The sequence below is a fragment of the Hippichthys cyanospilos genome, chromosome 9 (genome assembly GCF_059441005.1).
Source record: "Hippichthys cyanospilos isolate Australia breed blue-spotted pipefish chromosome 9, RoL_Hcya_1.0, whole genome shotgun sequence".
In the NCBI taxonomy this organism is placed as follows: Eukaryota; Metazoa; Chordata; class Actinopteri; order Syngnathiformes; family Syngnathidae; genus Hippichthys; species Hippichthys cyanospilos.
In genome coordinates this window covers 21,247,663-21,265,554 of record NC_142377.1, presented here as the reverse complement: position 1 = coordinate 21,265,554, position 17,892 = coordinate 21,247,663, and the positions used below count along the sequence as shown (strand labels likewise).

General features: G+C 41.7%; 1 protein-coding gene across 4 annotated transcripts; it reads right to left on the bottom strand.

Annotated features, from left to right (window-relative positions):
- Positions 1-3,729: 3,729 nt before the first annotated feature.
- Positions 3,730-16,149, bottom strand: mst1ra (macrophage stimulating 1 receptor a). Of its 4 annotated transcripts, none has more exons than XM_088424369.1 (21): positions 16,114-16,149; positions 13,897-15,183; positions 10,670-10,840; positions 10,469-10,588; positions 10,215-10,385; positions 9,957-10,123; positions 9,116-9,245; positions 8,902-9,038; positions 8,297-8,479; positions 8,104-8,203; positions 7,691-7,921; positions 7,460-7,606; positions 6,287-6,449; positions 6,114-6,203; positions 5,612-5,818; positions 5,419-5,499; positions 5,169-5,350; positions 4,925-5,034; positions 4,605-4,770; positions 4,243-4,379; positions 3,730-4,163 (listed from the first exon to the last, which is right to left on the bottom strand). In XM_088424369.1, exons 2-21 carry the CDS (start codon positions 15,112-15,114, stop codon positions 3,932-3,934), a joined length of 4,143 nt encoding a protein of 1,380 aa, XP_088280495.1. In that variant the 5' UTR covers positions 15,115-15,183; positions 16,114-16,149; the 3' UTR covers positions 3,730-3,931. The 4 variants fall into 4 exon arrangements, with proteins under 4 accessions (XP_088280495.1, XP_088280494.1, XP_088280496.1 ...); XM_088424368.1 differs by having other exon boundaries at positions 13,897-15,180; positions 16,114-16,147; XM_088424370.1 differs by having other exon boundaries at positions 5,612-5,815; positions 13,897-15,180; positions 16,114-16,147.
- Between the last annotated feature and the right edge of the window lie 1,743 nt (positions 16,150-17,892).

Here is a 17,892-nt window from a genome sequence, read left to right as displayed (position 1 = left end):
TGATCACCAAACAGCTCAAAACTGCCCTGCATGCACGGAGGACACTGTGACGCCACACACAGCGGGCGTGCTTAATGTTCGCGTTTATGAAAGTACTTCAGCGGATGGCCAATTAACTGGCCAAATGACCGGAGCCACAACATTTTCAATCTGTTACATTTATGGTAGAAAGGAGGAGCAAATGTGCAGTATTTGGCCATAACATTTTGTGCCGTGACAGCAACGCCTCTGAGACACTCACACACACACACATAGAAAATACACTTTGTTCTCCCTCCTTCAGAATATTTTCAAACTTCTTCGCCTGGTCCACTATTGTTTTTTTTTGTTTTTTTTCCAAGCTGCTTCTACCTTTTTGAGACATTTGTCGCTTGTTTGTTACGTGCTAGTCGGATGAACGCAACCTGGCCGTTCAGATTGAAGTCAGCGCGTTAAAAGATCGGACACATGTCAGATTTAGTACCGCATCTCTCAGTGGTCCGGGCCACATTTGAAAAAATCTGTTATGTGTCGTTCACACTGCCATTAAAACATCGGTGCAGGTCAGATAGGGGCAAAAAAATGGAATTGCTCACTTCAGGCTGCAGTGTGAATCGAACCAATCAAACTGATTCTCTAAACAGCTGCTGAACCAATGTACAAAAGTCTTTATCTAGAGACTGATCGAGCAAAAAAAAACAAGGTTCTCTACTTTTTTATGAAACGCAACAAACCATTGGTGCATGGTATTTGCAGCATTGCACAGTGTAAGTGTGTGAACGTAAAATATTTATAAATATGTATTCTCCAAGACAACAAAATTAATATTTGAAGAGGCTTTAGGGGTCTGCCCTCAGCCTTTTAAGCTATTGCTCATTCTGAGTTGGCCCCTCGTGTGTGTGTGTGTGTGTCTGTGTGTGTTGTGGCTTGGATATTGCAGGAATCAGGAGGTATCTTTGTATCTCCACAGACATGCCCTTTTCATTCGGGAAACAAAAATAGTCATGCTAATCGACACATTAACATAGAATTATTCAAGAGAGTGAGCCATTTCCAATACTTTAGATTAAAAAATTTAAAAAACGAAGTTTGGGTCTGAAAGTATTTTCATCATTGTGGTAATTTATAAGGTTAATATGACTTGCATATTTGCTGTGTCATGTCAAACTAGCTTATTTCTGATTTACTAATAATGTCAACAACCAAGATATAAGACTTCATTAAATTTTCACTGAAATATGTTTTGGCATTAAAATAGACTGCATTTTTACTGGAGGCAGCACTTCATCACCAATCTGCATCAGTTAGTGTGTGGATCTATGCAAGCTGCACATATAGTTCAACAAACACAAAAAGGCAACTATTTGCAAACATGTGAAATGCTTTAGCAATAAATGCCCAAGGACCAAGAATTATATATAGTAAACCTTTCATCCTCTTCATTTAAGCGCTCCTGAAATGTTGTGCATTTTACGAGGGTGGGAGGAGGGGTGTGTGCTTTGGTCCGCCACTTTCAGCTCCTCTTGTAATTGCAGAAGCCAAAATTAAATTATATTCATCTTGCAATGTCTGAATAAACTGGTACCTTCGATATGTATTCAAGTTTAATTTTCTCAGTTTGGGGGACAAATTAGCATGTCTTTTGCCGTTATTTCACGTGGACAAGAATCCTACACTCGTTGACTCATGTCAACACACTTTTGCATCTGCTTTATTTTGAGCCACTGACATCAGAGCAGATTTGTTGAATCTACTTCAACTTGCAATAGGAGGATTTTAACTTCATTCTGGGTTCTGGGGGCAAAGCCAAGGGAGACAATACTAAGACAAAAACTATATATATAGTTGAACCTTTATGGTTTAACATAAGTTTGGGGGGGGGGGGGGGGGGGTAATGCAACAAAGCCAATAGTAAAGGACTGCAGAGGCAAAGCTCATTTTTGTTGAGTTTACCCTGAAAGTCATTTACTTGAATAATTAACTTCATTACTACAATAATTAGACGCCAAGGTGAGATATCCGGTGGTTTAGTAAATTTGGAATGCTGGGATACTTGGGGGGTGTTTGTGTAACACCTTTACTGTAATGACGTCTTGCGGCGCATCACTGCGGCAGCCAGCAGTAACCTCAATGGAAGTCTAGTGCCCTCAAGCGCAGATAAAAGGTACTGCCCCAAAATCGTGGCGCATGTTTACATTGACAGTTTAAAGAAAATAGCATCGTTTATTTTTATTTTTTATTATTATTGTTTATTTTTATTTTATTTATTGTGTGGGACTCGAGAATTTTCTCTCTTAGGGCACACCCAAACTGAACCCTAAACGTATATGTATTGCTATTTTTGAGAATAAAAACATTGTCATGCTAACTACTCTTATTTTTACGGGAAAAGAGTGTTGTGTAATGTGATTTTTTTTTTTAATGATACAGTTCATAATTATCAATCTAAAGTCATCGTTAATTGACTTAATTGAACGGTAACAATACATTTTTGAAAAGAAAGCTTTATTCTTGAAAAATGAAACTGAAAAACGATTCATGAAAATAATAAAATAATAATAATAATAATAATAATAAAAAATAATTGTAAACCTTTGAAGACAAGATACAAAATCTTTTTTGGTATTTTAATCCCTTTATTACTTAGCTTCACAGCATAGTGTCACATTAGTGACCACATAGTGACCACTGTCAGGCTAAAGATGCGTTGTAATGCATTTTGTTACTCTCATTTGTAACGAGTATAACTTTACTATTTTTGTGTGTGTAATATATTACACTGCCACGTTACAGCAAAAAGTAATGCATTATAGTAATTACATTACTTTTGTAATGCATTACTCCCAAGTGACATCACAAACATGGTAGGGAGGAGTTGTTTGTCTTTTTATGTTTTGTCTTTGTTGTACCCACATATGCACTCACTGAAGTTGCTACCTGAGCTTGAGTACTTATTGATTTTAATGCCATGTTGCCAATATACTCACAGAAATCACTAAAACTAAACGGTAAGGCTAAATTTTACATTCACGTGGCCTCTTTTGTATTTCATTTTTTCAGAGTTTTTCTCCAGATCATTCGTTGTAACAGGGGGCGGAACTTGCTATGCCCCTCTAATCATTGGTTAGATCTATCCTGCACGTAATTCGACTCAATTTCAGCTTGATGTAAATACAGTATATGATTTTTTTTTCTATGTACATTTCAAGTGACACAGATACATGTGAGTAACTCCACAAGAATCAACATGGGAGTAAACAAAAATACAGTACACAAGTAACAAACATTAAATGGTATGTTTTTGTTTTGTGGGCCAGGGTCAACATCACGCTTCATTCATTCGAATAATGGAAGCAATATTATCTACGCTTTTGTAGGTTGGACTCTCTTAGGACAAATAATCTTTATTCGTTTATCCATTCGCGTGACAGCGACTGGCAGCACGATAATATACTTTTCCACAAGATGGCAGAAAATGCTATTCTGTGTTATTCATACAACAGTATAGCAGCTTTGTGTTCTAATAAATAGGCCCATCTTTCACACTAAGCGCAATTGAGATTAGATCATTATTTCCATCTTGCTTGTGTTGCTTTTTTATGTAATTATTTTTTTTTTTTTTTACAATTTTGCTTGTTCTTATGTGTTGCACCGGCTGTGCTCACATTGACAGGGTGTTTCTACATCTTTTTCCGGTCTGATGTATCTGATTCGATTTTTTGTTTTGTTTTTTGTTGTTGTTATTTTTGCTTCCATGACTTGTTATGTCATATTGCTCCTAAAAAAAAAAAAAAAATGAAGTGTGATCCACGCAGTGTAAATCCAGTATCGGTCTTTAGCATGTACATTGTCTTTCAGTCTACATAACATAAGATAAATAAACAAACTCGCAGTAAGTCTCTTTCTGGAATCCTGAAAAACGGAATTGTTTGCTCATCAGCTTCAGAGGTTCTCAGCTGCCGTCTTGACCGCTTGTGTCCGACTCTGAGCCCTCTGCCTCATCCGCAGACGCGGTCAGTGAGGGGTAAGCCCTGGCCTGATCCAAGTTGACATAGTTGACCTTCAAGTTGATGTAGTGCTCTCCCGTTAGACAAGACAGGATGTGTTGCACGTCTGCGACCAAACTGTAGAACGTCGGTCGACGTTCGGGCTCCGGGTCCCAACATGCCAGCATGATGGAGTACCTGTGGAATGAATGTGTGAGAGGTGATTGTGTAAACATGATCAAATCGTGATGCCGAGGTCATTGGAAGAGCGTCTTACAGAGTATCAGGGCAATACTGTGGCTGAGGTAGCCGACGGCCCCTCAGTAAATAGTGTGTGATGTCATAGGGGTCCACTTCCGGGTATGGACTGGCTCCTCGGGTCAGCAGCTCCCACACCAACACGCCATAGGACCACTATTTGTATAATGAATAATCATAAATAATGATTCGCAGTGACAGATACACAAAATTCACCTACATTCAAAAGCTGTCATCATATTTTCATTCGATTTTCTTGAGGAATACTTCTATCTGATCTTGAAGACGTGAAAACATTTGGTTGTGGCACTGGTATTTTGTAATTAAAAAAAAAAAAATCTTGTGTCTAGCAAGTGAACACATGCAGCAAAGTCCACTGACCACGTCCGACTTGGTGGTGAACTTCTGCGTCTGCAAGCTCTCGATGGCCATCCACTTAACCGGCAACTTTGCACTTTTGTGGTCTTGAATACTGTAGTACTCCTTGTCATAAATGTCACGTGCCATGCCGAAGTCTGCGACCTTGACGGTGAATGTCTCGTCCAGCCTTAAAAGTGAGCATGGACAACAATTAATAGCTTTTACACAATCCATTAACACCAAACATACAAACTGCAAACGCTGTTAAAATTACTTTGTAATTGAACAAACAGGAATAATGATTTTTCCCGATTAATGTGTGATATAGTGTGCATTCTCACATGCAGTTCCGTGCAGCCAGGTCTCTGTGCACAAATTTCTTCTGAGCTAAATACTGCATCCCTTTGGCCACCTGCAGTCCAAAGCCTATGAGGTCTTTTACTGTCGGATTCTGTGCAGGACAAATAAACATACTGTAAGTAAACGGCAAACAGCTGACTTATCCAATGTTTTCAAACACACATCCCACTGCAGAGCAAACACTGACAGTCAAAAGTCCCGGGAGGTTTGATTGTGAAATGTTACCCTCTGCGCTGAGCGAATGAAATGCCGCACGTCACCATGCTTCATGTATGGCAGGACTACCAAGGGGAGCCCTTCTTTGGGGAGCATAATGCCAAGCAGAGACAGAATGTTGGGATGGTTGAAGCCCTTCATGATGATTCCCTCTCTGAGAAATTGGTCAACTTCCTTAAGATCGGTGATTCCTGTTGGGACATTACAGGCTCAGACAAAAAAGAAGAATTAATACATTGATAAAACATTGTTTACTTACGATTCAGTGATTTGACAGCACAGTGGATCTCTTGTTTATTGCTGTCCTTCAGATATCCATGATACACAGTCCCAAAGTGACCTGCGTGAGAAGAAAAATTACGTGGAACGCTCACTTTGATTAGAAAATTGATCAAACTAGGTATAAATAAAGAAACCTTTGACCTTTCCAGAACCTCAAAAGCATTTATTACCTTTGCCAATGCTTTGGCTATCTTCGATTCTGAGCATCTCAGCAGGGATAAGGACATCCTTGACCTCCTCTAGCAGGTCGGCGTTGAGACTGATCATTGAGACGCTGTCTCGCGAAATCAGCGGAACAGCGAGATGATCGTAGCTGGCAGCGTACAGTAGACCTTGAAAGGCCATTCCTCCTGAAGCAGACATTTGGCCAGAATCTGCTGAAACACATAGGCTGAAGAAAGTTGAAGAAACATTTCGTTCATCTGTTTTCCACACAAGCATGGAGAAGATGCAACTGTCACAAAGGAGGAGCCAAGCCAGCCATCACCAGATGTCCTCTGGACGTTGGCTTTTGGGCTGGTCCATCTATCGTAGATGTTCACATGACTTTTTAACCAAAGACACAAGTGACGTCTTTTCAAAAAATGCAACCCCAAACTACAGAAATATGAAGCGGTCATGCTCAGTCACAATTCTGCAAGTTCTTCTCATCAGCATGAGTCAATATCTCACCTTGCCTATAGTCGCCTGTTGGGGACATTTCAGCGTGGCTGCCCATGCGGTTCATCGAAAGTCTGGTGCTTAAACGATTCTCAATGATGGCTGAAATCACAAACGTGTTTAAGAAGCAACGAAACGCCCGAACCGGAAATTGTGACAACTGTTTACCAAATGCCGAATCGAACCTTGCTTCTTTTTCCTCAAATGAATCATCACGACTAGTGCGATTCCGGCACCTGCCACCGAAGCGAAGATTACACCCAATACAATGGCAGCGATGACTGAGTCGTGATTGTCGTCCTCATAGAGTACAGTGCCCACAAGATTAGGTTCGCCGTTCACAGAGACCTGTTGCAGCAGATATAGATATAGCGTAATCAGCTACAATGTTATGTACACTTGTCCATATTTTCAGACCTGGGGCTTAGCAAGCAAAACAGGCTGTAGATGTGTTGCTCATGAAATTAGTACTCTCTGTTGACCCCACATTAGAAGGCAGCTGAAAATCCCGAATGTACTCACTACAGTGGACCCTTGTGTTACAACGTCCCTGACTTACGTTAGTTTCCTGTTGCGAGCTGGAATACTGAGTTTTTTCATTCCCTTTTGATGACATTTTCTCGGATTTGTGCCCAAAACAACTCTTGACCCTACGGGCTTGGCTGTATTTGGGTTGTTTCGTCTCCATCTGCAGGCGTTTTTAGGTAATTACACTTATTTTCAGTTACCGTCCCTGCAATGCGTCACTACAATTCTGGTCTGCTATTGGTCGGCCTCACTTTTTTCAAAACGGCGCAACGGTAAAGCTTTGTTCGATTGTAAGTGGTTACAAAACCATATTTATTGTGTGTTTTGCTGCTTAATTCAAAGTTGAAAGAGTTAGCCATGAGTCCCAAGATTGCTAGCGATGTTAAAGAGAGAAGTAAGAAGATGATTGATATGGAGATAACCCTTATTAGGGAATATGGGCATAACAAGCGACACATTTTGGTACCAATTTTTCATATTTATGTACTGTTTTGATGGTTTTATCTGGGGTTCTAAACGCATTAGCTATTTAACATAGGTTTGGATTGCCCGTCATACGGCGAATTCGCCCCACGACCCCAACTGCCGAACGGATTAATCTCCTAACACGGGGCCCACTTTACTTACAAACATTTAGATTATAGATTATAAAAAAGATAGCAATGTGACAACAAATGTAGTATTCACAGTAGCTTGTTTCACGTTAAGAATTCTCTTATCGCCTTCTCATGGACTGACCGTACCAATAAAATGCTGTATGTAATGAATGCTATGGATGATGAATGTATTTACGAGTTAATATCTGTAATTTGATAGTGTTAATATCTCACCCTGACTGGCAATCCCTCACTGGGGATCACTTGGTTCTTAGGAATCCTGCAGGTCAGTTCATTCATCAGAACCTGGGCATTACAGTCTATGTCCCCGATCGTCATGGTGATCTTCATGCACATGTTCACCGTGTTCAGTTTGTGATGCTGTTTTGAGCATTTACAGGATCTTTGTTATTATACACATGCGATGATGAATGGATGGAGTAACTTAAGCGTTTGCAAGCATACATGCAGCGAAACTTCGGTCTGTCCTGGTTTGAGAAGTAATACGTTCTCTTCGTTTTCAAACGGGATCACTTTGGCATCAGGGTGGTAGTCAAAACGTTTCCTCCACACGTTTTTCCTGCCGTCCATGTAAATTAAAAGCTCCCCGATGTCTGACCTGTCTTCCGACACGTCAAATGGATATGCGGGGGCCCGGCATGTCATGTGGGTAGCGTTTCCTGTGCCGTTACATTCCTGAGAGAAAGTGATCACATTTAAGAGGCGGCAACCACACCAAAAACAAAATAGCGTGAGGCCTCGTTTATGTTTGCTTTGAAGGTTTAATACATACATTTTTTATTTTCCAAATTATAAAATACAATAGATCGCACTGATCCATGATCATTTTTGGTTTATAACAGAAAAATTAAACTTACCAGTTTGTACATTTCCATTGGGGAGCTTTTGGGAGTGTACTGAAGAACAGTTTTGTGTGCAGAGTCAAGATTCTGACCCTCAATCACTAACTTGGAGCCACTGTAGGGCAGCATAAGTAAACAAAAGAATAAGATCTCCATGTGATACCGGAATTGATGTTGTGTCACTTTTGATCAGTCCATTCTATCATACCTGCTGAAACTGCAATGAGGATATACAGACGTTATAACTGGGTTTTCCCTGTAAACGAACGTCTTAGTGGTGGTGACCTCAAAGTTGTCGATGACCACTTTAACGGGAACGCTCCCCACATTAGCCGCAGCTGCCGTGAGGCATACAATTGAAGACAATGTCCCACTTTCCTCCAAAGGAACACTGGACACAAATGCAGTGTGAGAGGAGCGCACATATCAATAAAATCGGGCTAATATGTAAACAATTAATTCCTTTCTAACCAAAGTCACCAAAGGTCTGATTATGAGTTGTCTGTAAAATAATCTTGACAGTTATGCTGTGGTGAGTTTCTTGTCAGAATATTTAAGATCCCCGATCTGCTTGGGGATGTCCACCACATCATCATATACCATCGGATGCATGAAACTGGTTTAAAATTTTTTGATTTTTTTCTGGGTAGATATATGAGGGAAAATCCCATTTGACAAACCACAAGGAGGAGAATCGATCAGCATCATTTTGGAGAGACATCGATGCCATCAATGGCATATGTGATGAATGGGCCATAAGAGCACAAAATTGTCATTTTAATAATGATGTTGTTCGATAGCAGTGTTGCTTACGCTTGAATGTGACACTTTTTATCGGCGATGAAGGCTTCCCTCTGCATTCCAGAATCAAGGTTGCGGCCCATGATTGTGACCAGCGTACCGCCAAAAACAGGGCCATGATCTGGTCTGATTTGCATTATGCTGGGCTCCTAATTAGACACATTAGAATTAATTTCATCACAATTACGAGGCTTTCATTGTATGGTGTAACCTTTCGCCACCTCACCACAACAGAGAAGCCAGACACCCGCGCTGCGCCTTCGATGGAGTACTTAGACCTCGTGTTCCCCTCGTGAACTTCCAGAGTGATTGTCAGATTGTGGTTTGACACTTCCTCCTTCAGCTTGCAAACGAGCCTGCGTCAGGAAAAGTATACTGGATTCAGCTCAGGTAAACCTCTATGGCTTCAGTGTCACACTTAAGCTTAGTGTGGGAGCGACACTGAGAATGACACCACGGCCTGGTTCTCATATGAGTAACCCATGAAAAATATTATGAGCACCCATGAATTTGTGATTGGCTGGCAGTCAGTTGAGGCTGTATCCTGTCCACATGGGATAGGCTCCAGAGACTAAGACGGGGTTAGGCAACCCTGTTCCTAGAGAGCTGGATTCCTGCATGTTTTTGATGTCTCCACACCTGATTCAAATAATCAGCTCATCAGCAAGCTCTGCAGAAGCCTGATAACGATCCTGATTATTTTCAATCAGGTGAGTTATAGAAAGGAGACATCGAATACTTGCAGGGCAGCGGCTCTCTGGGACCAGAGTTGCCTACCTTACCCCTAACCCTAATGGATAGAAGGATGGAAAATAGATGTAGCTTGACAATACAGGAAGAAGCACACATATTTACTGCAGGCGGTAACACCTATTCATCTGCAAGAAGCACTAGTGAGAGATAATTAAATACAAAACTCACTCTTCTCACGCAAGGTGCAATGTAAAAGGAGTAATGAATTAAAAAAAAATCACTGGGTTGCATGCATTTAGTCACACATGGTTACACCATGTTATGAGGATGCTTTCCTGCAAGAGAAAGCGATGATTGTCTTGAACGCTACCCACACTTGGCTTCTGCTTTTGTCAGGCAGGACAGTACACATCGTCCCCGAGCCAACAGTGACTGTGTGGGAGACACCGTTGATAATGGGCGGTCTTTGAGGGGATTGAAACTCTCTCCCGCAAAGCGTCAGCTCAGTTTCCCCTCCAGCGGGTGCCATCTTGGGGAAAAACTGCGGATAAAAAACAATCCACCCCAATTAAGCGCTCCGGTGAGCAATGTCAACTCTCCAGTTGGTTTGATCAGGCCGGCCACAAAGCTACCTCTGTTATGACTGGGGCACAAGAAAGTTTATTCCACACCGAGGTGCACTCGTCCTGCCTTGAGCACATTCCTGCGCACCAGCCGCAGTTCATGAAGAGCGGAGCCATCAAACACATTGAGCATGTCACAAAATGCATACAGCCTGGTCCAATGGTAGGCACCTTAAACAACTGCATTGGGAATAGATGGAGACAAGGGTGAAAAGAAGCTACAGCATAAACATCATCCATGACGGACGGTGCAAAAATGATACCTGATTTTCCGACACGAAAAGAAGTGAGTCATCATTGAAGATGCTTGCTGTTCTAGATATTGGCATCTCTCCAAGAGAATAGTTGGCAAAAACAAAGGGTGTGTCGACTGTAAGAATGACCTAAAACCGCAAAGGGAGCAGTTGCCAAGCAGTTAATGCAACGATTCAAATGTAGTCAGTACCAAAATTGAAGTCAGCTACCTGGAGGATTCTTCCATCTGAAGTCCCAAAGTGGCCCAGAGTTTTTCTTCCACTAATGGTAACCAGGATGGATGTGAAGAGGACATCCCTCATCTGTCGGTTGAATAAGTCGATTCTGTAGTATGGTTTGGATACCAGCGTGGGTTTGTCTGTGCATGTGGCGTTGCCGGACTGGGACAAACACAAAAAAAAAAAATCAGATATTTTTTTTGGTATTTTTTCGCTTCTTGTACAATATAATCCCCAAAACTGCTAAAACAAACACAGTCATGAAACGGTTCACTGAATGTGTAGAAGTCCCAAATTATTTTGGATCGTCGCTTGGGGTGGTTCAGTCACACTGAATTGCTTTTATGGAAATTGGAAATGACCATTTGTCCAATCGGCTGACTTTAGCATCTGTCAAACACAAAGTGTCTCAATGAAGAGTCATGAGTTAAAAAAAAAAAAAAATGGATAGTGAGCGGATGTAAGTGCCAGTGTCATCAAGCTTATCAAACACAAAAAAGCAGCGTGCAAAAAGAAAACAAAGGAAACATGACCAAGCCAGAGGGAAGGATCTACAGTATGTACTGGTATCTGTGCAGTCGGCTATTTTTTTGAAAATATACGTGAAAAGCTTCGTGTTTCAAAATGATGGTGCTCTTTTGCATCTTGACTTCATATGTTGTTGTTTGAACTAACAACCGGGAAGGAAAAAAGCCCCACATTCAACATGCTCATTTTTTGTTTGTTTGTCCTCTTACTTGTGTACGAATAAGGGTTCGTTCAAGTATTTTTTAGGGAAGGGGCCTGGGAAATTAAAAAAAAATGCACCGTGGCTTATCACCGTGGTGTCATTGAGATGCACCTGTACATGTTTGTGGACTGTGTGTGGAACCTGGAGGGAACCGAATCAAGCCCCAGGAAACCACGGAAGCTCTGAGTTGAGATAAGGACCCGGAACTTTCCATTTGGGAGGGACCGGTACAAGCTACTCATGCAACATCTTTCCAACGCAAATCATTGGCATTTAATTTCTATATCTCTCTGGTTTTTCTTTATTTATTATCTATTTTTTTTTAAATATTTGCTCTGTTATGTTTATTCAGACTCAGCCTGCCTCCCAGTGTACATTGAGAGTCAATTTCCTGCCAGTCTGTTCCTGGTCTTCACTTTCAGGAACCACCTACCCCAACCTTTTAATGCTTTCACACATTCTCTTCTATCCATATGTTTCCCTCGCTGTGGCTCAACCTTCACATCCTCTTTTGTATACTTTTAAGGAGGAAGTTCTCAATCTTGCCCGCAGTCAAAACTAACGAGCTTCCAATAAAACTGCAAGGCCCTATGTTCTTGGATCAACTTAAAGGGAACTTTTGACGCTCTCACACATAAACACTGAATAGGAGTGGTTCATGAAATAGAATGACTGTTAGAAACAGTCCCTCCACTTTCAAAGTGTCTAAACAAGTTCAAGCACGCCATTCTTTCGGTCATCCCAGGGTGCACTCCACTGTGACAACATTTTGGAGCGAATGAATTCACCTATTTTAAACTCTTGATCCAAACGTATGTCAGAATAATTTCCATCCTACTCCAATTTCCTGTTTGAGAGCAGTCACTCCACCCCTTGAAATTCCACCTTTTTATCAGCAGGATTTATTGCACATTTGTTGGCAGGCATTCCCGTCCGTGTACACACTCTGCTCAAAGGACACGCTTTGAACTCCATAAAAAATAAAAGACCACACCTTTAGAAGAAACCTTTGCTTGTAACTAAGATAAGATGACGAGCTGCACGGTCGAATCATTTGACTGGATCACAAACGTTTTTATATTTAGTGTCTGGCCTGTCCACTATAAAGTAGTCATTCGTTGAGGAAAACCAGGGCATGGTAACGTGCGCTACTGACTCATGCATGCATCCCTCCCAGACTTGTCATTTGCCTGTGCTCTTTCACACACCTTCATTCATTTCTCTCCCAGAGGTTTACAGCACATAATATACACTCACTGGCTACAACTTTACAGTCTAATGATTATAATTATAACTAGGATAAACGTGTTGCTGAAGGGAGCGTATTAAAAAAAAAAAACATCACATTTCATTGAGCTTCTGCCCACCTATCAAGTGTGAACTTACGTAACCAAGTAAATAGTTTGTCAGTTTCCTATTTCTAAAAATATATGTGACTGAATCATTAGGAATTTTACAGCATTATGAAAAGCAGGGTAGCTTGTTTACATAATACAGCCCCCACACTGAATTTTTCATCCGCCGGGCTTGGTGAACACTTTTTAGGAGACGAGTGGACTGCACCGATATGCTATCTTGTCAAAGCTGGAAGTTTAACAGAGCGAATGAGAACTGGTTTTTGAATGTCGAATGACATACGGCCATACGGCGAATTCACGTTACGATCCCAACCGCAGAACGGATTCATCTCTTAAACCGGGGGCCCACTGTACATGTTGCCATACTGCTCTGCCCTATCTTTTTTTTATTTGTTTAAGACAGGATATTCCCCAAGCTGCTTTTGCTGGGGACACCAATTTAAGGGTAATTTGATGACAGCTTGTCACAAATGTGTCAGTAAAACACAATGGGGTTTTAAATTGTGTATGGGGGGAGTACTTCTACGTAAAAATGAAAGCAGCAACGCTAATTTTAGTATCTTCTTACACCAAAAGCTCTTGGGACCTTTCCAAGTGGACTTGGTGCTCATGGTTCGTGGGCATGAGACGTGACCATGTTGATCTGTTTACAGTTCTGATGTTTCAATATAGGTACGGATGCCAAATTCACCTCGAGGAGATCTGGATTCTAGTTTCAATTGAAAAATCTCTGTGTGGAGGTTGTACATATTCCACATGCTTGCAGGGAGCATACATAAACTCATCGCAGGACTTCCAGAACTGAGATTTGAACCGATCCAACACGCCGAACTGTGCTGTCCTACTGTGTCACACTAACATGGAATGTCTGGCCTGACTAATGCTGGAATCACATTGCATGGTTCAAAGGTCGCCATTACGAGTTTTTCTTGTTGACCTGAGCTGATACAGTGGGGTTATGTTTTATGGTAGAGTAAAGAGAGAAACGTTCTGTAACTAACAGGAGGTTTTTGACATGACGCTTCACACTAGGTTGTGAAAGTCCACCAGATTTTTTGGTAATGGTTGTTTCCCTTGTGGTCAAGAACCGGTAACTTCCTGGCTAGGGCTCGGTATCAAAGATGACTCACCTCATGTGGGCAGTTCTCGCACGTCTGAAAGTGACACAGTCCTCTTGATAATTGTTCCGGTCCCGACCTGCAGCAGTCCTCGACACCTGAGTCAATCTTGCTGTTAACGTCGCTCAAGGAGAAGGCGCACAGCGCCGAGTTCTTTTGAGGCACTCGGTCCACATTCACCTGCGCAAACACACCATAGAGGATGTCCTCTGTCTCGTCCACCCTCAACTCCAGAGCCAGATCCTTTCCCGCTTTCCCGAAGTGGGCCGCCATGAGTCCGTTGTACACGATATCCCTGTAAGGCTCCCTCCGCCGCCTCTTGGGCTCATACCTGCACTCCAGAACCAGCTCGCGGTACGTCCACACCTCGTGAGTCCCCACCGGCAGCCGCCCTAATCGGGTCTGAAAGGTTGAATCGTCCTTGGAGGGGTTCTCCCTCTGCAGTGATAGGAAGTAGACAAAGTCCCGGGTGGAGAAGCTGTAGATGTAATCAATGCTGTACGAGTCCCTCAGGTGGGGCAGCACCGTCAGTCCCTCCATCACCATTTGGAATCCGTCTTCGGTAGAGAGGGGCCTCACCACAGACACTGACCTGCGGGGGAACTCCTGCACCACTTTTTCATTTACGGAGGCTGCCACGAAGAAGTACGACGTCGCCGCCTGTTCCACAATCGTGACCTTGGTGCCCAGCGGACTGGCCAGACAGTCGGGGCAGTAAGAAGGGGAATTCTGGTTTTCTTTGTATAAACACCGAGGTTCTGGCGGCACTACCTCAATGTCAATGAAGAAGCAAATGCCCTTTTGGGTACTGCCACAAATGTACAGGTAGGGCAGGAAATGTAGTGCGGCATCCAGGAGCAGCACCTCATTGTCCGTATCCACTGGGTCACTGGGATCTACTTTGATGTTGCACACGTGGCAGGTTTTACACTCCGGACTCCCCACCGGCCCTGTTTTCACCTCCCACAACCTGCTCAGGTCGTCGTCCACTGCCTCCACCGCGTTCCGCGAAGCGACATACACCTCTGGGCGTAGCGGGTTTGCCGCCAGGTTCTGTATGGGGTGCTCGGTTTGGAAACGGGGCAGCGGGTATTTGACGGAGAAGTCCACCTGACTGCGGGGACCTGGAGGACACGTGGGCTGCCCGGGAGAAATATCGGCCCGTATCCACGTACATAGTGTCAGCAGGGTGGCGGCCCACGCCAACATCTCTGCGGCGCGGCCCCTCATGTTTGATGGGCTACGTGGATGACGTCTTTTTGGTCTTTGATGCCATTCTGGAAGAGCAATGGAGCTCTGCTGGAAGACATGTTGAAATTTGAATTTGGCAACACAATCCCTTTTTCAAGATCGTACTCATCTGCACGTTATCCGAACTATTAGTAGTGAGCCGAAGTCCCTCTTGACTGACTTTTGGCAACAGAAGCAGAGGCGGAGTCTAACGTGGACCACTCGCCCGATGGCGTCAAACAAATAACAAAAATCAATTTTTGGGGGGGTATTGTGGGATAGTCGGCCCTAGCCAACTAAAAGCTCTGTGATGTTTCATGCGTGTATTATTTATTTACCAACATCCTCTCTTCTTGGTGTCAATATTTATTTTAAGAAGATTTTCAGAGGGGAAAGCCAGAGTATTTGTGGTCAGTATTTGCTATAGTAACTTATTGACGTTAAATTTGGACATCTGTGCATGCGTGTTCATTCTTGTGTTCCTTCGGTTTAACCTTGGCCATATGGGATATGTGCAGTGAGTGTCACTCGAAATATACATCCAGTGGCCAGATATCGGCCTCTTGGACCTGTCATTTTTTGAATCCATCTGAAGTGATGAAAGAGAATAATATATCAGTTATTGGAAATGTCCTGGAAAATTCAGGGACTTGTGAAAATTAAGCACTCCTTAAAAAGAGAGGCGCTAAATTGTTGAGAGGCAAGCCATGACTTGCTTTGGAAATGTGATCAGCAACCATGGAGACTCTCGAGAAACACCCAGCAGTAACCAAGTCCAATTCTAAGTTTTAACATAGGGATCATTCAACAAGTTGCAGGAATAAATAAGCAGCAATAAATATTAACAGACTTTTTAGGCTGTGTACACTTTTTAGAAGTAAAACTACAATGAAAGTCACCCCAACACTTTGTAAGATCTAACTATGACAAATATTTATTGATGTTAAAAGTTAAGTTTAAAACTAAAACATGCCAAAAAGTGAATGGCTTGAAGCTCACCTGACAGCGGAGGACTGGAGGTCTTTGTGGTCTGAGCAGAGTTCAAGCTGCCGCACAACTTCAGGCTTGTCAAGCTGACTGTAGCGGCAGCAAGACAGACCGGATGTTTACTTTTTTCACCTTCAACATAAAAGCCTACAAGGACTGTTGTGCCAAGCTGCATATATATATATATATATATATATATATATATATATTATTTTATATTATTTTTTTATATTATATTTTATATATTTTTTTAAAGAGATAAGAAAAAATATTTCAACAAAATCCTTTTTAAAGATTTGAATCACATCATATTTAATTAGTACTATTAAATTAAACACATCTATGTTTCACAAATTACTTCCAAACTTACTGCTTTAAAATTACTTTCCTATTTGTACTACAATAAAGTTAAATATCCTTGATTGTTGCACCAAAAGAAACAGTACCAAAAGTAAATGTTTAATTTCATTAGGTAGCAGTGAATGAAATTATTGTACATTTGAGGGGGAAAAAAGTATTTTTCAAAATGGTTTCGTTGTTTCTCAAATGTTGAGTGAAAGATATACAGCTAGGCAGGGCAACATCAGCGATTTAAAAGGTGTCTCCAGAAGTGTGGGAGATGTTATGAGATTTATAATGAAAGGTGGCGAACAGGAAACACTTCACTCTTCATTTGTTCTTTTTGTGTGTTTCGGTGTGAGTGTGTTGCCAAGAGCCAAGCCGCACCCGCTGTGGAAATAAAACACAATTGCGCAACCTGAAAACCACCAGACATCCTCATGGTTTCGTCATTTTGTCTCATGTTGATGTCACATGTTTCCTCTCGGATTTATCCTATATATGCATTTGGTAGCAAGGAAATAGATGTCCTCTAATAAATCTTTTTGTCAGCGCTTGTTCTGCCAAAAATGGATTAGTGTGAGATGAGTCTTTCACGTTTAGTCTGGAAGGTATGACAAGAATGTCTTCCCTCTCTTCTCACAGCCGCCAGTTGAAACCAACAGGAAAACACATTAACAAAGCATGTGGTTATTGAAGGAGACATCGCTACTATATAATAGAAATGGACTTTTTTATTTCTTAATTTTATTAGGGGGGGGGAGTGGCTACTTCCCTTACGGAAAAATACAAACGATGTATTTGCCCAAAATGGTATTTCCGCATATTTAAAAAGTCAAACATCAACTCAATGAATCAAAAGTTGACCCATTCGCTTCGGTTGGATAAAACAAAACAACTATGTTAGAAAATCTAAAATCTGGAGTTCCTTCAAATACCTCCAGGGGTACCTGTACCCCCATCACCAGGTCAAATTCGGCAGGCTCCACTTCGCTCATGAAACTAATGAGGACCAGAGCTGCAAAATTAATTTATAGCTGAATGATTTGATGGCCATTTTACATCCGTTTTAAAATATACGCCAGCATATTTTCAAGGTATAACAGACGCAAGTGGTTGTCATGTCAACAGCAGATAGCGCAAAGAATGAAAGAACGCGGCTGTTGAAAAAAAATGACAGAACTACAGTAGTAAACAGTTAATACACTAGAGGGCGGTATATAAGCACAAATCATTCTCCATACTGACACACGATTTACAAAACAGGAAAAGTTTTATAGAAGAGAAATGAAACATGTAAATACCAGCAAACAATGAATGTACTAAAACTGAATGATCTGTTAAAATTATTATTTTTATTAATTTAAAATAAATCCTAATCATTAGTTTTAAATGATTATTGTTACATTGGTGGTTGCCAGCCAATCGCAGGGCACGAAAAGACACACAACC

What these genes read in the sequence shown, in the direction of transcription:
- mst1ra (XM_088424369.1), bottom strand. Translation starts at nt 15,114, where the DNA reads ATGAGGGGCCGCGCCGCAGAGATGTTGGCGTGGGCCGCCACCCTGCTG. An exon ending in CAGATGGAAGAATCCTCCAG is followed by an intron (nt 10,589 to 10,669) that starts GTAGCTGACTTC and finishes TTGCGGTTTTAG; the next exon opens with GTCATTCTTACAGTCGACAC. An exon ending in TTTTCGTGTCGGAAAATCAG is followed by an intron (nt 10,386 to 10,468) that starts GTATCATTTTTG and finishes TTCCCAATGCAG; the next exon opens with TTGTTTAAGGTGCCTACCAT.